This window comes from Cynocephalus volans, chromosome 13, assembly GCF_027409185.1.
Source record: "Cynocephalus volans isolate mCynVol1 chromosome 13, mCynVol1.pri, whole genome shotgun sequence".
In the NCBI taxonomy this organism is placed as follows: Eukaryota; Metazoa; Chordata; class Mammalia; order Dermoptera; family Cynocephalidae; genus Cynocephalus; species Cynocephalus volans.
Window position 1 is genome coordinate 29,062,819 of NC_084472.1, and position 23,735 is coordinate 29,086,553.

General features: G+C 34.1%; 1 protein-coding gene across 1 annotated transcript in view; it reads right to left on the reverse strand.

The window, feature by feature from the left end:
- The window catches only part of CCDC178 (coiled-coil domain containing 178), a 452,087-nt gene that overhangs the window by 26,494 nt on the left and 401,858 nt on the right, over positions 1-23,735 (reverse strand). The window contains exon 19 of the mRNA XM_063077500.1: positions 19,079-19,213. Coding sequence (XP_062933570.1) covers positions 19,079-19,213 — 135 coding nt within the window. The remainder of the gene's footprint in view (positions 1-19,078; positions 19,214-23,735) is intronic.

A 23,735-nucleotide genomic window follows, 5' to 3' on the forward strand; every position in this document is an offset into this window, starting at 1 on the left:
AATTCTCTCCACTTTCATGTATCTAAAATATCTTTATTTTGTCTTTATTTTTTTAAAGGTATTTTTGCTGGAAAGAGAATTCTGGGTTGATTGTTTCTGTTTTTGCTTTCTGTTTTCAGCAGTGTTGAGATATCCTTCTATGTCTTCTGGTCTCCATTGTTTCTGATGAGATGCTACAGGTAATTTTTTATTTCTTTTCCTCTGGCTGCTTTCAAGATTATATCATTATCTTTGGTTTTCAGGAGTTGAGTATTAATCTATCTAGGTATGATTTTTATGTATATATCTTTTGGGTTCTTTTTTTTTTTTAGTCAATTGGATCTGTATTTTGTGTTTTTCATCAAAATGACCATATCATTTTTATGCTTTTTATGACTTAAGTGCACTCCTCACTGGTACATGATAAATCAAGTTATACTAATACTATGAAAAGTACTTGTTTCCTCTTTCATAAATTAAGATACTATAATAGAACCACATAGGGTTCTTTGAGAATTTATTAATTAAAATTTATAAAGCATTAAGGACAATGTCTGGCACATAGTAAGGACTAGATAAATGCTTTGTTAAAAAAAAGAAAAGAAGAAAATAAGAGAAGAATGTCTATTCTGTATCTCTGGAATCTGTTTTTGAAGTCCCTCATACAGCCTCTGCTTTAAGCTGCTCCACTCCCTCCATCCTACACATGTGCCTTTTCCTCCATTTATGTTCAGTTACTCATTTCTCAAAGCCTGTTTCAAGTCCCGTCTCTTTTACAAAGGCATTCCCCAGAATTCAGGCCTAATTAGCTCTCTACTTCTTGGCCAACCATAAACTTTACTGTCTGTACCCAGTAACACTTAACTATGTAACTAATGATTCCTTAATATTTTTTATATTTACCTTTCCATTTAATCTCTGATACTCCCTTTCTTGCATTTTAATGCTCTACTAATATCAAATTGCTTTTCATTTCTCTTGTACATAACACTGTATTATTCTCATATATCTTTGTTCCCTGTCTTGATAACCACCTTCTGTTGATATCCACTTACCTTTCAAGATGTAGTTTAGGAATTATCCCCTTCAAAAACTTGCCTTCCACTCCCATCTTGGGCTAAGCGCCCTTCTTTTTCTCTCATTTATATTTAAACAATATTATGTGTCTATCTCCTCTATGAGATTGCAGAGTTATGTCTTCAAACTTTTGACTCCAAGTGTCTAGAAAAATGCCTTTCGCATAGAGGCATCCAAAAAGTGTATCTTGAGTTTAATTGTTATTCTTCAAATTAGCAATAAACTGCTTGAGGTGAAAGACTATGATATGTATTGTATGCATTATATTGTTATTTAATAAGTACAGAATGAATTCAGTGTGTCAATATTTTATGGTAATTTACATTTTACCCCTATGTCAATCAAAATGGAATTCGAGAAGCATAATTTGACCCCAGGAGGAAAATGAAATAGTCCTAAAGGTAGTGGTATAGAAGAAATGAGCTTATAAACTCTCTTTTAGCTATAATTTTCTGACTCTAACTTTTGGCAATCGGCACTTATTTCTTAGCTATAGTCAGTGTTGAAAGAGGGTAGAATGCTGATTTTACATCTAAAGGAATATATTTGGTTAAAAAGTGGCTCATTTATTTGAATGTTTTAATTAAGAACATTTGTTTAATTCTTCTTTTTGTTTATGTGTGTTTATGCACACTTTAAAGGCTGAGGCAGGGATCATTAAAAAATTGAAGTCAACCAAGCATTTCTTTTATTACATTATATGACTAGAGGTGTTGTGTACCTATATGTAGTTTCTTGAATTCCCAAGAATTTGAAACCATGTCAGACACGGAGCTGCAAGTTCCTGAAGGTGTAAAGACTGAGAAGTATAAATGCTTCCATGATTAATTTTGCTAAATTTTGGCAAGAAGGTGTTGCACTGCTAGAATCACCTTACAACAGTATCAGAGGAAAAAGGGAAGAAAGTAAGCTAAGCTAGTAAATTGTTTACTGAGTGCAGGGCGCATTGTACACATCATTTCATCTGATTCTCACTGTGATCTTTGGACAGGTGCTGTTTATAACTGTTTCACATCCCAGATGATACTGACCAAGCAAGCAACCAGCCAACTCATTGACCCACTTATTCCAAAACTCAAACTCTGGTATTCAGAGCAGTTAAGTGTGTATTTTCAGGTCAACACAAAGAGGGATTTAAAAAGAAGTTTACTCTTTGAACTATTGATTTACACAAGTAATAATACAAAAACAGAGCTAAAATGCATGTCAGTACCTCTCCTATCATTTCATATACCCCCTTACTATTTTATTTTCCTCGGTAACATACAGCAGTACTGTATCTTTAACTTGTTTGTTCACTTCTTGTTTCTCCAACTGGAATGTAAGTTCTAGGAGGGTAAGGATTTTTGTCTGTTTTGTTTACTACTGTATTCCCAGCACCTAGAACAGTGGCTGGCACATAGTAGGTTTCCAATAATTATTTGCCTAATAAATGAATTGTAAATCACAATAAAAATATATCAATATATGAGCAAAAATGAGCAAAATTCCTTCCATGCCAACGTCTTTGGCCACACAGACCATAAATCTCACTCCGTTTTCCAAAGTTAACCACTGTTATCAATGAGTATGCATCCTTTTTGACCTACTTCTGTGGATTTAAATATGGATAATTATAGAAAAATTATACGTGCATGATTAAAATATAGAATATGTTATGCATTTTTTTTTTTTTTACCCAATTAAGGTCATTTCCTTAAAATCTTATTCTGTCAGTTTTTCTTCCTCCTGATATTTCTTTGAGATCATTTCTTGGCTATACAGAGTTCATTCTCATTCTTTTTAACTTCTGCTTAGCCTGACATATTTTAGGTGTACCTCTGTTTATTTATCCCTTCTCATACTGATGGACATTTACATTGTATTCAGTTTTTCACCATCATAAGTAATACTGTTATGAATAACCTTATATCCTTCCTTGTACACAACTGGGAGTGTTTCTCTGGTGTAAAATGTGAAATTATTTTGTTGAAGACTACATGATTTTAAATTTTGGTAGACAGGACAACAGAGTCCTCAGTAGATTATGAAAGTTTACATTTCTTTCCACTTTTGTAACCACTAATTAACATCTTTAAAAAATGTGCCAAGCAGCCTGGCCCATTAGCTCAGTTAGTTAGAGTGTGGTGTTATAACACCAAGCTCAGGGGTTCAGATCCCCACACTGGTCAGCACCAAAAAAAAAAAAGTGACAGCACAAAGGTTGAAAACAAAGTATTCTTTACATTATTAATGTTTTTTCTTGAGTACTTCTTATATTGAGCATTTTTTCAAATGTCATTTAACAATGTCTTCTGAAACTTGCCTGTTTTCCTATTGGGTTGTATTATTACTCATCGATTTAAAGAAATCCTTAAATACACTGTAAGCACTGCAATATTTTCCCTCCAGTTCCTTATAGATTTTTATTGTATCTTTTTCCACAAAACATTTTTATTTTTATGTAGTCAAATTTAGCAATATTTCTCCATTCTACCTCAACACTATTCAATATTCTATATTTTTGAGGAGATATAGATTTTTTAATGCTTACTCTGTAATCTAATCTATATAAATATACAAAATAATTTACTTTGCATGTTTTGGATTTTACTTTTATCCCCTTAGATAGCTGGCAAGTGAATCAACTCATCATATACAATTTGAAATCCCCTCTCATTATACTCTAAATTCCACATATTTGTGGGGCTTTTTCTGGACTCTCTATTTCAGTGATCAGCCTCAGGCCTTCTGCCTGGTTTGTAAATAAAGTTCTATGGGAATGCAGTTACATGCATTCATGTGCTATTGGCTACGGCTGCTCTCCTGTGACAAGGCAGAATTTAGTAGTTGCAATAAAGATTATGTGGCCTGCAAAACTGAAAAAAACTTTACTATTTACCCTTTTAAAGTAAAGGTTTACCAACTATTCTGTTTTACACATCTTTTTGTCCATTCCTGTATCAATATTATACTGTTTTAATTTCATTATTATAGCCTTTTGATATGTTTTGCTAGCCGGTGGCATGAGTTCCTGACCCCAACCTGGGGACAATTTTTCTTTTTATAAAATGTTAATGTTATTCTTGTAGATTTATATCTCCCAAATGGGTTTAGAATCACCTTCCTGAGCTTCACTGAAAAATCCTGCTTGAAGTTTTAGAATGATTGTATTGAATGTATTGATTTTTTAAATTTTGAGATTTAAAACAAAATTGGCATCTTATATATATATGCAGTTATATATATCTCACCAAAAGGGTTATATATATATGTCTCACCAAAAAGGGTTACTTTTATTTAGGTTATGTCTTTACAGTTTTGTTTAGTAACTTTCTCTGAAATGATTGAGCTTTTTGTTATTTATTCTTAGGAACGGTATACTTCATGTTGCCATTTTAAATAACTGTCTTATTAATTCTAATGCTTTTTCAGATGATTCTTAGAATTTCTAAGAAAAACACTATATTGTCAGATAGTAACACAAGTTTTGCCTTTTTTCCACACAGTGTCTGTTTTTTCCTTATCAAGTTATCAAGTACATTTTATAAAGTTAAGAGAATTTTGTTCTAAACTATTTTGTAACTTTTTATTAGAATAAGTATACTGTTCTTGTTAGCAAATGTTTCTCAACATGTATTGAGTAAAAATGTCTTTCTCCTTTAATCTGTTTTATTAAATTACATTAATTTGTTTTCTAAAGTTGAATCTATTTGCAATTGAATCAAAACTCATAGGCTTTTATATGTGATGCTTCTTTTTCTTTTCTTTTTAAAAAATTCAAGTAGATATGCTAATATTTCCCATTTTGATTGTAGATTTATTTAGTTTTCCCCGGATTTCAACCAGATCTTACTTTATATTTTCTGCAATTATGTTGTCAGGTGTATTAAGTTCATAAAAATGTCTTAATAGATAATGTGTTTCATCAATAAGCAATACGTAAATCTGTGTGTTCTAATTTTTTTGCCTTGATGTTTCTCTCTTTTTTTAAATTAGGAATTCTTATTCTTTATGTTTTTTAGGCTCATCTTTCAGTTTCTATTTGTCTGAGGTACATCTTTTCTAAAAAAACATGGATTTTGCTTTAATGATCAATCTGTAAATCTGTAACTTTAATCTGGGTAAAGAAACCATTTAAAATTATTATGATCATTAATATGTTTGGCCTTATTTTATACTTTTATAATGCTCTTCCATTCCTCCTTCCTGCATTTTTAATTATCAATTTTTTTATGGTACTTTTTTTCCTAGTAGTTTGGGAGTGACAAATTCTTTTTCTAGACGTCTAGTAGATACTCTTAAATTATTGGCAACTATATATAAATACCTTTTTTGTATTACTATCTAGAATAACCAGTAAGATTTTGCAATTTAATATTATTCCTCAAGCATGATATCTCTGAATGTATATATCTTAAAAGTTCAAAATTCATATGCTGTCTATAATTTCTTTTGTCTTTGTAAAGATCATATAGATTCAGGAATTTTCTTTTATATTACATTGCTAAGTGATTTTAGATTTTTGCCCTGTATTTTTTCTGGCTTCCTTTCATTTGCACAGAAGTTGGACTGTCCATATGTGTATTTGTATGTGTGTGTGTGTGTGTGTGTGTGTGTGTGTGTGTGTGTGTGTGTGTGTGTATGTGTGTTAAATGATTAAATACATTATTTTTGGGCCACCAAAATTCCTGGCAAAGCAACTAGTGAGTAGTCTTGTTTAACTTACAAAATTATAGGCACTTAATCAGTGCCTTGATTGAATAAGAACCCTCGATGTTATATGTTATCACATTTAATATTAATAAATCACTAACTCAACAAAACTTTTGTACTTATCATATTTTAAGACTTGTAGTTGGTGCCAGGGAGAGACATGCTTTCTGAGTTGAGGAAGGTCAGATATCAGTGGGTGAGGTGACACAGACACATGCACAGATGTTTGTCCAAAGAGATCACTGGGAACATTCAGGAGAAGCACAGCCCTGAGGAGGTGCCCACTGAGCTGACTCTCAGACCAATTGCTTCCTCTCAGCCTCTGCAAAAAATTCTTTCTTAGTGCACCTGGCCTATGTTCATCTAACTTCTGCTTGAGCACCAAAAGTGCATGCTCAGACAGAAATACTTGTTAGAAAATGTATTCATAATGAGCCCAAACCCACCTTTCAACTTCTTCCATCATTAGTCTCCACATTGGTTTCTAGATCTTAACAAAATATATACAAGCTTTCACTTGAAGTCTTTCAGATGTTTTTCCTTCCAAAGCTGTTTCCTTTTATGGTTAGGCATTCCAAAATTTTTATATTTCCCCACCTCACTGTTCTTTTATTTCTGCTGTCTAGTGTGTCAATATAGACCTTTAAATATTTTTCCAAATCTGTATAAAATACTAAAGATGTACTCAACTCAAGAAAAAGTGCAATGGTACTTATCATCTCCTTCTAGACCAAAATATTTCTCATGCAGTCTAAGATCACATGTTGTAGTTGCATTCCTGTGATTTGAATGATTCTTTAGTGCTCAGTCTGTTTTTCTGAATAAGGTGCCATAAAGGTACTAAATATCACAGGATTAAATAAATTAAAATGAAAAAGAAAAATAATTCTAGGAACAATGAAATAATAATAGTATATCATATGGCCTCAGGCATGAGGTCAGGACGTCATATAAAATATGCCATTCACTGTCAGAATCAAGAAGACTTATATGATTGCTTGAGCTGGGACATGTTTTTGGTTTCAACTTTGTAGTAGCTCACTTTGGCTCATACTAAAATTGTGGTCAACTGAAATCCCTAAATCTTTTTCATATAAATGGCTTCAAGGTCAAACATTCAGATTCTTCATTTCAGAAATTGTTCTTCGTAGTGATTTCTGCTTGATCATGTAATCTAAAACCTTATGTGGCCCACCTGGTTTTCTGCCAACTGCAGATCTGCCCGTCATGCCTTTTGTGGTCCTGCAAGGAATTGCTCCAAGTCCAAGGATGAAATAAAATTTCCATTTTCTGTTTAACATTTATTTTGAATTGCTTTTACTCAATATCAGTTATGTAAAATTTACTTTTCAAAAGATTCATTAAATGATTTTCTCAACTAATTTCTTACAGTATCATCTTAACCTTACCTTCAAAATATAAAACATTTAGATTTCCCAACACTGACATTTATAGAGGCCTGTTGAGCAATTTTTACACACGTTGAATCAAAACGGATACCTGCAGACTTACTCTGCAAACATATTAAATCACTCTACCCACTCTATCATGTTTTCCTTTTAAAAATTTGATATAATAAGTAGAGGAGCCGAGGGCTGCCCCCTCTGCCCAGTAGCAGGCAAGAAACAGCACGCCTGGGGGCCTAGGCAGGAGCTGAGGACTGCCCCAGCTGCCTGGAAGCAGGAGAAAAGCAAAGCCTGCCTTGAGTCCTAGGCAGGAGCCGACGGCAACATCCCCCATCCTGAAGCAGGCAAGGAGCATGCTGAAAACATAACTTCAGTGTGGGTGGCTCACCACAACCACTGCCACAGCCCCACCTGCCGCAAAAGCAGCTTGAAGCCACAGCACTGTGTAGGTGGCCAACAGGACTGCGACTGCATTGATAAGGAGGGTCACCAGTGAAGACTAGAAAAAGAAGAGAATATCTCTCTCCTCTAAGCCCACTACAGAGTAATAGAAGATGCAACTGCTCTACCAAATGACCAGACATCACTGTACAGATACTAGAAATATGAAACCCAAGAAAATATGACATCACCAAAAGAATATGGTAATTCTCAAATACCAGACCCTATATAGCAGGAAACCCTTTAAATGACTGAAAAGTAATTTCAAACAGCCATATCAAGGAAATTCACTGAGATACGAGAAGACTCAGACAACATAATGAAATGAGAAAAAAAAAATACAGGATACGAAAGAGAAAATTTACAAAGAGATTAATACCTTAAAACAAGAATGTAGCAGAACTAATGGAACTAATTCACTCAACTAAATAAAAAACACAACGTAGAGCTTGAGCAACAGGCTAAAACAAACAGGAGAAAGAATTTCTGATCTTTTTGAAATAGCCCAGGCAGATCAAAAAAAAAAAAAAAAAAGGAAAAAAGAATTTTAAAAAATGAAGACTATCTAAAAGAGCTAGCAGAATACCTTAAGCACACAAACATTCAAATCATGGGTGTTCCAGAAGGGAAGAAGAAAGGAAAAGGCATGGAAAACCTATTCAATGAAATAATAAAGGAAAACTTCCCAGGTATAGGGAGAGATGGGGACCTTCAGACCCAGGAGACTCAAAGATCTCCAAACAAATTCAACCCCAAAATATCTTCTCCAAGACACATTATAGTCAAATGGCAAAGTTCAAACACAAAGAGTGAATCTTCAAAGAAGCAAGAGAAAAGCATCAAGTCACCTATAAAAGAGCCCCTATCCGACTAACAGCAGACTTCTCAACATAAACTCTGCAGGCCAGAAGAAAATGGAATAATATATTCAAAATACTAAAAGAAAAAAAAAATGCCAGCCAAGAATACTGTACCCAGCAAAGATATCCTTCAGAAATGAAGGAAAAACAGTGTATTTTCCAGACAGACAAAAACTGTGGGAATTCACCACCAGACAGCCAGCCCTACAAGAAATCCTCAAGGAAGTCTTACATCTGGAATGTGTAAAATGATAATTGCTATCATGAAAACACAAGAACAAAACCCACTGATAGAACAAAAATGCAAATGAGAAAGAGAAAAAAAAACCTAAATCTTACCACCACAAAAAACCAAATGACAATGTAATAATGCCCATGCTTTATTTCTGAATTTAGTAATTTTGGTCTTCTCTCTTTTTTTCTTGCTTAGTCTAGATAAAGATTTGCAGATTTTGTTGACCTTTTTAGGGAATCAACTTTTGGTTTTGTTGATTTTCTCTATTGTTTTTTAGTTTCCTATTTCTTATATTTCTGTAGTAATCTTTGTTATTTCCTACTTATATTTGCTTTTGGTTTAGTTTGCTCTTCTTTTTCTATAATCTTAAGGGAGAAGTTTACAATACTGATTTGAGATTTTTCATATTTTTAATATAGGTGCTTACAAATATAATTTTTCCTCTAAGCACTGCATGAGCTCTGCATCCTGTAAACTCTGATGTGTTGTGCTTTGGTTTTTATCTCAAAGTACTCTCTAATTTCCCCATGATTTTTCTTTTTACCCATTGTTTATTTAGGTGAGTGTTGTTTAATTTCCACACATTTATACATTTTCTAAATTTCCTTCTGTTATTGTGGTCAGAGGACATGTTTTCTATGATTTTAGTCTTTTAAGATGTATTAAGACTTGTTTGTTTATATCCAAAAATAAAATTTTAAAAGTGGAAAAAAATAGATATAAGAAGTAAAAACAAGATAGACGTGGGGTGCTATCAAATCCCCTTAGTGGCCTTGCTACTATACATCGTAAAAACAACTGAGGGAGAACTGAACGGACTTCACTGATGGTGTAAAGTCCCAAAGGAGCTTCGAATCTTCTAGGAAGTAGGGCATAGCAATAAGTAGGAAGAGTTAGCTGCTGCGAATACAACTGTGGTATGGTGTAATGAATAGGGCTCAGTAGGAGGTCAAGGAAGACAGAAGTTAATTTATCCGGCAGAAGAAGGTGGTAGAAGGACTCAGGTGAGATTTTGAGAAGAGGAAATTGAATCATCAGGTGTTCTTTAACAGGCAAGGTAAAGGAAGAGTATTGCAGAAGGAGGGAAGAGTACAAGCATAAGAGAGGAAGAAGGAGTTCAATAGCAAGTTTCCTGATTAGTAAGAAATTTGGAGTGGTTGAAACAGACTGAAGGTACTAATGTGGAGAGAGATGAAGCCAGGAAGGTTAGCAGGAACAGGGTCATGGAGGTCATTGTGAACCACAATGAAAGTTTTGGACTTGATCTTTTTCCAGAGGATTTTACATGTTTCCACAGTTTTGTGTCTAGATCCTGAAAATTACATTGTCACCTTTTTATTAAAAGCCAACATTGAAATATTCTAAATTCAAGGCATCTCCAGTAGATAAGAAAAGAAGCTGCTAATTTATGCTCCTCAAGTTCCCCCAGTACATCCCAAGCTTGTTGCTGTGTCTCTGAATGTGGAGTAGTTAAGCTTTCCAACATATGCTATTCTTTCTTTCTTTCTTTCTTTTTTTATTGAAGCATAACTGATTATATGGATTTTGGGGGTACAGTGTTGACTACCATCACCTGTGTATAATATCTGATGATCAAATCAATATTATTAGCATACTTATTATTACAAATTGTAATTATCGTTTATGCCCCTTACTCAATCTCTCCACATCCCCTTTCCCTCTTCCCTCTTCCCTCCCATCTCTAGTAACTGTAGATTTGTTGTCTCCTTAAGTTCAACATATTATTGTGGTTTGTTTGTTTCTTTTTTTCTTTTTTTTTCTTAGCACCCAGTTGTGAGTGAGGACATGTGTGGTATTTCCCTTTCTGGCTTATTTCACTTAATTTTCTCCAAGCTCATCCATGTTGCTGCAAACGGCAGAATTTCATTCTTTTTTATGGCTGAGTAATATTCTACTGGGTATATATTCCACATTTTCCTTATCCAGTTGTCCATCAATGAATACAGGCTGGTTCCATATTTTGGCTATTGTAAATAGAGCAGCAATGAACATGGAACTGCAGGTATCCCTTCAACATGATGATTTCCAATCCTTTGGAATATATACCCAGTAGTGGAATTGCTGGATTATATGGTAGTTCTACGTGTAGTTGTTTGAGAAACCTCCATACTGTTTTTCATAATGGCTGTGCTAATTTACAGTCCCACCAACAGTGTAGAAGAGTTCCCCTTTCCCCACATCTTCACTAGTGTTTGTTATTTTTTGTCTTTTTAATAATGGCCAATCTAACTGGGGTGGGATGATATCTAAATGCGGTTTTGATTTGCATTTCCTTGATGATTAGCAATGTTGAACATTCTTTCATGGATCTGTTGGCCATTTGTATACCTTCCTCTGAAAAATGTCTATTTAAAAACTTTGCCCATTTAAAAACTGTGTTATTTGTTATTTTTATTGTGAAGTAGTTTGAGATCCTTATATATTCTGGATATTAATCCCTTGTCAGATGCATAGTTTTCAAATATTTTCTCTCATTCTGTAGGTTGTCTTTCTGCTCTGTTGATTTTTTCCATTGCTGTACAGAAGCTTTTTAGTTTGATATAATCCCATTTATTTATTTTTTCTTTTGTTGTTTGTGCTTTTGAGGTCTTATTCATAAAGTTTTGCCCAGTCCTACTTCCTGAAGTGTTCTGCCTCTGTTATCTTTTAGTAATTTTATGTTTTGGCTCTTATACTTAAGTCTTCACTCCATTTTGAGTTGATTTTCGTATATGGTGAGAAGTGTAGGTCTAGTTTCATTCTTCTGCATGTGGATGTCAAATTTTCCCAGACCACTTATTGAAAAGGCAGTCTTTTCCACAATTTATGTTCTTTTTGCCTTTGTCAAAGATCAATTGGCTGTAAGTATGTGAATTGTTTTCCGGGTTCTCTGTTTTGTTCTATTGGTCTGTGTGTCTGTTTTTATGCCAGTACCATGCTATTTTGGTTACAATAGCTTTGTAGTATAATTTGAAGTCAGGTAGTATTATGCCTCCAGCTTTTCTTTTTTTTTTTCCCTCAGGATTGCTTTGGCCATTCATGCTCTTTTGTTGTTCCATGTGAATGTTAGGGTTGTTTTTTTCTATTTCTCTGAAGAATGTCATTGTTATTTTGATGGGAATTTCATTGAATCTGTAGATCACTTTGGACATTTTCACAATATTAATTCTTCCAGTCTGAGGGCATGGAATGTCATTCCACTTTTTTACATCCTCTTGAATTTCTTTCAGTAGCATTTCCTAGTTCTCATTGTTAAGATCTTTTACCTCCTTGATTAAATTGATTCCTAGGTATTTTATTTTGTTGGTGACTATTGTAAATGAGTTTGCTTTTCTGATTTCTTTTTCTGCTAGTTCATTACTGTACTGTATAAATGCTGCTGATTTTTGGCTGTTGATTTTGTAATCTGCAACATTACTGAAAATGTTCATCAGCTCTAAGAGTATTTTGGTAGTGTCTTTAGGATTCTATATATAGGATCACATAACCTGCAAACAGGGACAGTTTGACTTTGTCCTTTCCAACCTGGATACTCTTTATTTTTTTCTCTAGCCTGATTGCTATGGCTAGTACTTCCAATACTATATTAGATAGGAGTGGTGAGAATGGGTATCATTGTCCATTTCTTGTTCAGGATAATACAGGCCATTTGTCATATATGGCTTTTATTGTGTTGAGATATTTTCCTTGTACACCTAATTTTCTGAGAGCCTTTATCATGAAGCGATGTTGAATTTTGTCAAATGCTTTTTGTGCATGTACTGAGATAATCATATGGTTTTTGTCCTTGATTTTACTGACGTGGTGTATCACATTTATTGACTTGTTTATGTTCAACCATCCTTGCATCCCTGTGATGAATCCCACTTGATCTTGATGTATAATTTTTTTGATGTGTTGCTGTATTCTGATTGCTAATATTTTGTTGAGGATTTTTGTGTCTAATTTCGTCAAGGATATTGGCCTGTTGTTTTCTTTTTTTGTTGTATATTTGTCCAGTTATGGTATCAAGATATTGCTGGCCTCAGAGTGAGTTTGGGAGAGTGGCTTCTGTTTCAACTTTTGGGAAAGTTTGAAGAGAATTGGTATTAATTCCTCTTTAATGGTTTGATAGAATTCAGCAGTAAAGTCATCTTGTCCTGGGCTTTTCTTTGTTGGGAGACTGCTGATTACTGCTTCAATCTTGATACTTGTTATTGATCTGTTCAGGTTTTCTTTTTCTTCTTGGTACAGTCTTGATAGTTTGTATGTGTCCAGAAATTCATCCATTTCCTCCAGGTTTTCATATTTGTTGGCATATATTTGTTTATAATAGTCTCTTATGATCCTATGTATTTCTGTGGTATCAGTTGTAATGTCTCCTTTTTCATTTCTGATTTTTGTTATTTAGGTCTTCTCTCTTATTTTTTTTAGTTAGCCTAGCTAATGGTTTGTCTTTTTTGTTTATCTTCTCTAAAAACCAACTTTTTGTTTCATTGGTTTCTGTATTGTTTTGGGGGTCTCTGTTTTACTTAGTTCAGCTCTGGTCTTAATTATTTCTTTCCATCTACTATTTTTAGAATTGGATTGTTCTTGTTTTTATAGTTCTTTGAAGTATAGCATTAAGTCATTTATTTGAAGTCTTTCTATTCTTTTGATGTAAGCATTAATTGCAACAAACTTCCCTTTTAGTACTGCTTTTGCAGTATTTCACAGGTTTTGGTATGATGTTTTCTTAGTTTTGTTACTTTCTAGAAATTTTTTGATTTCCTATTTAATTTCTTCTTGGACCCATTGGTCATTCAGGAGCATGTTTAGTTTCCATTTATTTGCATAATTTACAGAGTATCATTTGTTATTGATTTCCAGTTTTAGTCTGTTGTGGTCTGAAAAGATAATTGAAATGATTTTGATTTTTTAAAATATGCTGATACTTGATTTGTGACCTAACATTTGGTCTATCCTGGATAGAGTTCCATGTGCTGATGAGAAGAATGTATATTCTGTAGTTGTTGGATGAAATTTTCTGTAGATATCTGCCAGGTCTAATTGGTGTAAAATGTAGCTTAAATCCTGTGTTTCTCTGTTCATTTGTTGCTTAGAAGATCTGTCCAATGATGAGAGAGGGGTATTCAGGTCCCCCACTATGATCATACTGGGGTCTATCTTTTTCTTTAGGTCTAATAGTGTTTGCTTTATATTTCTGGGTGCTCTGATGTTGGGTGCATAAATATTTATGATTGTCATATGTTCTTACTGGACAGATCCCTTTTCATTATATAATGGCCTTCTTTGTCTCTTTTTATGGTTTTTGGTTTATTAGAGTTTGTTTTATCTGATATAAGAGTAGCTACTCTTGCTCATTTTTGGTTACCATTTTCATAGTATATCTTTTTCCATCCTTTCACTATTGGTCTGTGTATGTCTTTACAGGTTAGGTCTCTGGAAGACAGTGTATATTTGGGTCTAGCTTTTTAATCCAGTCAGTCAAACTGTGTCATTTGAGTGGGGAGTTTAATCTCTTTAAATTTAGGGTTGTTATTGACATATATTGTTTAACTCCTGGCATTTTATTGCTTTTTGTTTAGATGTTTTAAATATTTTTTGTTCCTTTCTTTCCCTTTGATCATTTATCTTTAGTGTTTGTTGGTTTTTTGAGGTGGTATGATTTAGTTTCTTTCTCTTTCTCATTTTAATTTTTGTTTTAACAGTGAGTTTTGTTCTTTCTTGTGTACTTGTGGTAGTGGTTATCATTTTTCAGATTCCAGATGAATGACTCCCTTGAGAATTTCTTACAGTGCTGGTCATGTGGTCATGAACTCCTGCAGTCTTTGTCTGGGAAATATACTATTGCTACCCAATTTTGAGGAATAGCCTTGCTGGGTATGGAATTCTTGGCTGGCAATGTTTTTCTTTAAGTATTTTGAATACATCATTCCACTTTCTTCTTCCCTGCAGAGTTTCAGTTGAGAAGTCTGCTGTTAGTCTAATGGGTGCTCCCTTATAGGTGACTTGACACTTTTTTCTTGCTGCTTTTAGAATACTCTCTTTGTTTTTGAGTTTTGCCAGTTTGACTATAGTGTGTCTTGGAGAAGATCTTTTCGGGTTGAATCTGTTTGGGGGCCTATGGGATTCCTGGATCTGAAGGCCCATGTCAATCTTATGCCCAAGAAGTTTTCTGTTATTATTTCCTTCAATAGGTTTTCCATGTTTTTTACTTTCTCCTCCCCTTCTAAAGTATCCATGTTTGTGTGCTTAATGATGTCTGCTAGAGCTCTTTTATTTCCTTCATTTTGTAAAGTTCCTTCTTTCTTTTTTTTCATCTACCTTGGGTTTTTTCAAAAAGATCATCTTTGAGATCTGAAATTCTTTCTTCTGCTTGCTTTAACCTGCTGTTGAGCTCTCAGTTGAGTTTCACTTCATCAAATGAATCCTTCAGTTCCGGGAGTTCTGCTACATTCTTTTTTAAGGTATTAATCTCTTTGTAATTTTTCTCTTTTATATCCTGGATATTTTTTCTTGTTTCATTGTGTTCTCTAACTGAGTTTTCTTAAGATTCTTGTACAAAATTCTTTTGCAGATATTTCAAGTGTTTCCTGCTCTATGGCATTTAGTATTTAAGAAATACTGTATTCATCTGGTGGTGTCATATTTTCCTGTTTATTTGTATTTCTAGTATCTCTATATTGATGTCTGGTTATCTGGTAGAACAGTTGTTTTTTCTGTTACTCTGGAGTGGGCTTTAAGGAGAAAAACTTCCTCCTCTATTTGCAGGCTGTGCTGGTGACTCTCCTTGTGTCAATGCAGTTGAGCATGTGCTGCACTGCCTGGTGAGTAGTCCTGGCTTCTACTGTGGTTGTGAGCCATCCTTGCAGCAGCAGTAGTTGTGGCATTGGCTGTGGAAAGCATGTTTGTGGTTCTCTTCAGCCATGGGATGCTTGCTTGCCTACTGCTCGAGTGGTGGGATGGGCTGACTGGGGCTTCCAGCTGGGCCTCCCTTTGCTGGACACTCACATGCCTCCTGTTCAGGTGATCCTACCTATGCTATTCTATCCCTTCATTTCCATTATTATATAACAGCCATAAAAATAAGTAATTTTAAACCAGGTGAATTTCTAATAAAAATTAGGATTAAGATTATTGAGAGTTATGAATTAAGAATTCACTTTATTGATATTCAAACACTTTCTTTTTTTAAAAAATTTTTATTTATTTATTTTTTTAAATTTTATTTTGTCGATATACATTGTGGCTGATTATTGCTCCCCATCACCAAAACCTTCCGCCCTTCTCCCTCCCCCCTCCCCTTTCCCCCCCAACAATGTCCTTTCTGTTTGCTTGTCCTATCAACTTCAAATAATTGTGGTTGTTATATCTTCTTCCCCCCCCCCCGGTTTTTTTTTTTGTGTGTGTGTGTGTGTGTGTGTGTGAATTTATATATTAATTTTTAGCTCCCACCAATAAGTGAGAACATGTGGTATTTCTCTTTCTGTGCCTGACTTGTTTCACTTAATATAATTCTCTCAAGGTCCATCCATGTTGTTGCAAATGGCAGTATTTCATTCATTTTTATAGCTGAGTAGTATTCCATTGTGTAGATGTACCACATTTTCCGTATCCACTCATCTGATGATGGGCATTTGGGCTCGTTCCAACTCTTGGCTATTGTAAAGAGTGCTGCGATAAACATTGGGGAACAGGTATACCTTCGACCTTATGATTTCCATTCCTCTGGGTATATTCCCAGCAGTGGGATAGCTGGGTCGTATGGTAGATCTATCTGCAATTGTTTGAGGAACCTCCATACCATTTTCCATAGAGGCTGCACCATTTTGCAGTCCCACCAACAATGTATGAGAGTTCCTTTTAATCCACAACCTCTCCAGCATTTATCATTCAGAGTCTTTTGGATTTTAGCCATCCTAACTGGGGTTAGATGGTATCTCAATGTGGTTTTGATTTGCATTTCCCGGATGCTGAGTGATGTTGAGCATTTTTTCATATGTCTGTTGGCCATTTGTATATCTTCCTTAGAGAAATGCCTATTTAGCTCTTTTGCCCATTTTTTAATTGGGTTGCTTGTTTTTTTCTTGTAAAGTTGTTTGAGTTCCTTATATATTCTGGATATTAATCCTTTGTCAGATGTATATTTTGCAAATATTTTCTCCCACTCTGTTGGTTGTCTTTTAACTCTTTTAATTGTTTCTTTTGCTGTGCAGAAGCTTTTTAGTTTGATATAATCCCATTTGTTTATTTTTCCTTTGGTTGCCTGTGCTTTGGTGTCATATTCATGAAGTCTGTGCCCAGTCCTATTTCCTGAAGTGTTTCTCCTATGTTTTCTTTAAGAAGTTTTATTGTTTCAGGGTGTATATTTAAATCCTTAGTCCATTTTGAGTTGATTTTAGTATACGGTGAGAGGTATGGATCTAGTTTCATTCTCCTGCATATGGATATCCAGTTATCCCAGCACCATTTGCTGAAGAGGCAGTCCCTTCCCCAGTGAATAGGCTTGGTGCCTTTGTCAAAGATCAGATGGCAGTAAGTGTGAGGGTTGATTTCTGGATTCTCTATTCTATTTCATTGATCAGTGTGTCTGTTTTTATGCCAGTACCATACTGTTTTGGTTATTATAGCTTTGTAGTATAGCTTAAAGTCAGGTAGTGTTATGCCTCCAGCTTTATTTTTTTTGCTGAGCATTGCTTTGGCTATGCGTGGTCTTTTATTGTTCCATATAAATGTCTGAATAGTTTTTTCCATTTCTGAGAAAAATGTCTTTGGAATTTTGATGGGGATTGCATTGAATTTGTATATCACTTTGGGTAGTATGGACATTTTCACTATGTTGATTCTTCCAATCCAAGAGCATGGGATATCTTTCCATCTTCTTGTATCCTCTCTAATTTCTCTCAGCAGTGGTTTGTAGTTCTCATTATAGAGATTTTTCACCTCCTTGGTTAACTCAATTCCTAAGTATTTTATTTTTTTGGTGGCTATTGTAAACGGGCAGGCTTTCTTGATTTCTCGTTCTGCATGTTCACTATTGGAGAATAGAAATGCTACTAATTTTTGTGTGTTGATTTTGTATCCTGCTACTGTGCTGAAATCATTTATCAATTCCAACAGTTTTTTTGTAGAGGTTTTAGGCTGTTCGATATATAGGATCATGTCATCTGCAAACAGGGACAGTTTGACTTCATCTTTACCAATCTGGATGCCCTTTATTTCCTTCTCTTCTCTGATTGCTCTGGCTAGTACTTCCAACACTATGTTGAATAGGAGCGGTGAGAGTGGGCATCCTTGTCTAGTTCCTGTTCTTAAAGGAAAAGCTTTTAGCTTTTCCCCATTCAGGATGATATTGGCACTGGGTTTGGCATATATGGCTTTAATTATGTTGAGATACTTTCAGTTTCTACTGACATTTTCAATATTTGAAAATATACCGTATTTTACAATAAGAACTTATCATTTGTAATATTTTAATGAGCATTTACATTTGTGCAGAAATATAGGATTTTTCTAAGACACTAATGAGAACATTTTAACATTTAAAAAGAAATCACAGGTTATAGACACTCCTTTTATTTTTACATACTCTATGTTAACTGATCTAAAGATTGTGGTTTTTAAAGAACATATGCCATGTTTTTGTTTTTCGTAAAACAGGTGTTTTATTTTATTTTATTTAAAAAAGTTAGAACAAGGTGGTGTGTATTTTCATTTTGGAGATTTTGTTTTAAATATCTTTCTTTTTTTTTGAAATAGAAAAACACTGATTTCAAAAATTTTAGGTACTATTCAAATAATAGTCTTCACATAGTTCATATGGGTTTCTAAAATATAGCAGGATCTTAAAAAAAAAGATAGTTGATCCACTAAATGTTTTTACAGAAATAGAAAAATCTCACATGAATCTAGAACCACAGTTACATTCTTGCCGCAAGTTGCTTATTTTTTAAAATAAAGTCATCTTCAAATCTGCTTGGAGGACAAGCCTCTTGCAAAATGGAAGGGGAAAGACAATAGACAAATAAAATAAATATCAGAGTTATTTTTACTAGAGTAGATTTTGCCCAAAAGCAGCACGAGGTAACTGTTGTCATGTTAAACAGCTGAATGGCATCTGCAAAGCCTAAAGATTTGAAAAACTATGTTTATACCAAATGTATTTTAAAATAGCTATTCTGAGATTTGTGAGAAATAAGTCAAATCTCCCTTTCCCCCCAAAGTATGCCTGGTATATGTGCTAACTTACTGAATTCATCCTTCATGCAATTCCAGTTTATTAAAGAGGTTAAAAATTTATAAAACTCTGATGGGATGTGGTTTCAATGCTTCATCACACTACCCATCATTTGCTTTTCAATCTAGATCAGAAAGATCTTTCTTACTTCCCTGCAATCACCTACCTGCACAGCTAATATTTTCTGAATACTCTCCTGAGAGTCTGTCTGGAAGTTGGCCAGCCTCGTCTGGCTGAAGAGGACCACCAGTTTGAAGTGCTCCTGCCACAGTGTGCGTATCCTTCTTTGCAGCTGACAGAGCTAGAAGGAAGAGGGAGGGGAAAAAACACAAGTCAGAGTAGGAGAGGAAATTAATGGCAGTGTTCAAGAAGAATGATGGAAGGAAATTTAGAAAGCAGTCAATAGCCCATTCTGCACTGTACGGACCTGACAGGAATTTCACAGTCTCCTGATTTTTCAGCCCACTCATGTGCATTCATCAGAAACCAGTCACATCTGGCCGCCAGGATGGGGGGTTAATTTTCTCTAAATGCATCAGCAGTTTTGTTCTAGCTGAGGCAAACTCTGTGACTGCAAAGCTGATGAGTAAAATATTTCTACTTCACCCAGTTTAACTCAAAACCGATAGCCTCGGGACATATTGAACCTTTCGTTAAAAAAAATAATCTTTTGAAGCTTTTTTGAATGGCACATCAGGTAAAACCAAAGTTTAAAAATGCAACTTTAAGACTTTGATGGACACCGTTGCTTCTTTTTTTCCTCATAAAGCTTACCATTGCTTGGCAATGTGTGCTTTCGAGCACGACCAAACTAAAGAGAATTAACTTGGCCATCAACTGCTGAGGGAGAACAATAACAGGAAAGAAATTTCCAACCAGGATCCCTATTAATCTACCTCCCTCTGACCACGTGACATGGAAACATCTCACTGCTCTAAAATACAGGGGAAGCAGTGTTGAGAAGTGATATATTTAATACCGGATCTGCACAGAAAAAGACAGCATTCTCCCATGAGGTATGGAAGTTTAATATAAAAGAAAACAGAAAACAATGGAAGTTTTACCAAGACAATGTACATTTGTTTATCAATAGTTGGCATAATCACACCATACAGAATTATTATAATCAAATTATTTTAAAAGGAATAAAACATAAAATTAACTGTAAACTATTTTTTAAAAACCCAAAACTTTCACACATATTTTGTTATTAAAAACTCTTCTGTTTTTTCGTAATGTGGATAATTGCTTATGTTGATTCCTTTCTAGCATATTTTGCGGAATAGAAAAATAAAAATATTCATATCAAGCATTTTATATCAAACAAAAATTCCACATCAAACATTTCTTCATATCAGAGTAAAAACAGTGAAAACATGGCTATTTTGTGTTTTATTTATTGATCTGTGCGGTGGTCACATGTTTGGGATCCTCTGCAAAACTTCAACAAACAGTGCATGTACGTTTTGTGAACTTTTCTGCATGCAAATCACAATAAAACAGTTTACATAGAAATAACTATTTTAAATACTTGGTGTTGCATATGAATTATCATTACAATCTTCAGGCATTGCTATAAACAACACATATGTATTTACATTCAGTTCACAGAAAAATGAGGACTCTATTCCTGGTTAATTGGTTAATTTAGAAGGAAAAAATAACTTTGAAAACTATAGATATTTCAGCTTACTAAATGCTGAAATACATTATCCAGAATCAGTTTATGGGCATTTCAGATAATTTGGGCTATTAAATTAAAGATTAGCATTCCTCGTTGAAGGGAAATTCTGTCAAGCTTTTAAATAGATATATATTTTTTCTATAACATAAGCCAAGTCTGATGTCAGTTGGTGGGTATGCTGTATCTTGATTTAGTCATTAAGAAATATGAAAAATTCAGTTCATTTTGTATGTTCACAACCACATGGAAGGTTGTATTAAAACTGAACTTACCGTGGCAGTGGCGCGGGATGGGTATAGTTGTTGGGGGTCAGGGAATGACCCACAGGAGTTAATACTGGCCCTGTATTACCTACTGTATGCATCAATGATTTAAATAATTGTTAAATTTGATTAAACAGTAAGATGAATAGCAGACCTATATTTAAGTTAGAAATTACTTCAATCTGAAATTGTGAGCAAGGCTAAACAAGCTGACATTTAGTGGAGACTAAACATCAATAACAGAAGACAAACAATCATGAAAAACATTCTTGAGAATAATTTCACAGAATATAAATGTTAAAAAATTTTATGATTTCATACTTATATTTAAATGTGACCTGGCAACTTGGAGATTTTGTTTCTTACAAGTACAACGTTGGGGATGAGGGTGGAGAAAATTTTTCTTGGTTATAAACTAAAATTATTGGAGAATCATTTTTTATTGTAGGGTATATTATCCCTGAAATTACACCAAACCGTACTTTAAAACACATATTCCAGTTTAGTTCTTTGCATACCAACTTAACATATTGTTGGCTGAGGTAAACATCCTGAATGAAAGGAACATATTCTAACAAAAAAATACAATTTGCTAAATGAAGCCAGTATAAATTGCCTGTTGTGGGTGGAAGCTCTGAAGAGATTAGATTGTTGCATTTTCTTAACAAAGACAAATAATCTATCAGCTTTCTCAATTCTTGTCAATGTGACTTATTTAGACAACATAGTTTGTAGGTTGATTGTATTTAGTATGGACTTGTTGAGATAACTTCTCTTTCTAACCCTAGTTTACAGCTGAGAAATTTGTATTTTAAGGAGGTTAACGTCCAAGCAAACAGATATGAAGCTGTTGGGAGGGACGGGGGGAGGGAGGGGGGAGGGAGGCTTTGGTAATGGGCCACAATTATCAACCACATTGTATACTGATAAAATTAAATTAAATTTTAAAAAGGATAAATAGTTCATTATACTGCTGAGAATGGAATTCTGTATACCTGATTTCAATACAACTGTTTTATTGTTTCGTCAAGACAAAATTTCAGACTTACAGCACTGATTTTGTAGTAAATATGGGAAAAGGAAATTTCTGAAATTGGCAACTTGGTACAGTCCTTTGAAATCTGGCAATATCAGGCATTCAAGAGAGGTTTAATAACACAGAGGATAGATATTTCTCATATGTAAAATAAAAACCAATAACCAGATGAATTATTGCATAAAAAGGTATTGTTAATATTTTAAGAGATGTTTATTTACATTTATTTATTTGTTGTATTTTTCAATTGAAAAATAATTGATTAAATATATTTGTGGGGTACAGAAAAAAAAGACGTTAACTTCCTTTAGGTTACCTACTTCTGTCTGACTTAAAGTTCATATTCTTAACCATGATGCCCATGGCCTCTCTCTTTATCCCTCTGATATTTTACAGTTACTTCTGGATTAAGGGTAGTCACACAAACTTCTTAGAAACATCCAAGGACTCTGCAGTTCTTGGCAACAGAGTTTCCTGGAAAATAGGTTGTAATGTAAAATAAATATCTGTCTACTCCTGTTAGATATAAGTAAGAAATGCATGATAAAATCTTATCCACATATCATATATTTCCAAATTATTGTCTACTTCAGACATGACTTTATTAGATTATTATAATTTGGAATTTTCAAGACAAAAATAAATGGAAACCTACCCTATAAAAAAATTGGATAATAGACTATCCCCCAAAAAAGACAACAAAAAGTATATGCATGTATTGAAACAACACACTGTACCCCACAAAAATGTTTAAATGTTAAAATTTAAAAAGAAAGAAATGTTCACAGTAATAAGCCAGAAATAACTGGTTTTAAAAGAATGGCTTTAGGATGAACTCTTTTAGCCTCATTGAGTGGAACTAGATATCTCAGCGTAAAGTCACTTATGGTAAAATATTGCTTTAATTTTCTGGAGTGTTCTTCCTATTTCAAGGCTGTGATTATTTGGGGCTAGCTTGGCTCTTAGAAAACCATATTCTTCCAAGGGATCCTCGGATACTTGAAACTACTTCATGAATATTTCGATCTAACTGTCAAAGGAAGTCATAAGTTATTATTATAGTAGCCACAAATATGGCAAAAGGCAAACAAGAGGAAGATGAGTTTTAGAGAAATTCCTAAAGCGAAGGTAATTTTTACAGGTGGGAACTCTTCGACCCGTGTAAACCAAGCAAACTGAAGGCTCATGTTTTCCACATCCACAACTTGGATGAGAAAAGAAGGAGCTGTATGCATTAAGTCTGTTTTTATTCAGTTGTCTGAATTCTATCTTGTGGTAGCCACAAAGGCCTTGCGTTTGTCCATATCAAGTGTTAACTGAAGCCACTTAAGTAGAAGTTCTTTAAGGATCAACTAAGAAAGAGGAATATCTCAAAAAATAATTTTGGGGGGAAATCTATAGCTAACACACCTCTGGAAAAAAGAGAACCAGGAAAAGGAAGAACTGAAGGCATTCTCAAAGAGAGAAGAAGCAGCATCTAATAAAAGTCACATATACACACAGACAAATACATACATTCAATGACAATAAGACAGTCAAAGTAATAAGAGGGCACCTCAAAATGTTTGTGGAAAAACAGAATTGAATGATAATTTGAATCTCTCCATGAACTGTTTGAAGACTCCTTTATATATAGAAAATATTTAAGACGCTGGGAAGGATGGTTGGTTTAATCTAGAAGTTGGCCATAACAACAACTATTTTAGGAAAGTGGTTGTGATAAAGACCAATTGTAAGATGTCAGGAGATGTGATCCTTTAATAAATATTTATTACAATTAATTCAATATGTGTCTGTTGGCCGTTTGTATATCGTCATATAAGAAATGTCTATTCAGCTC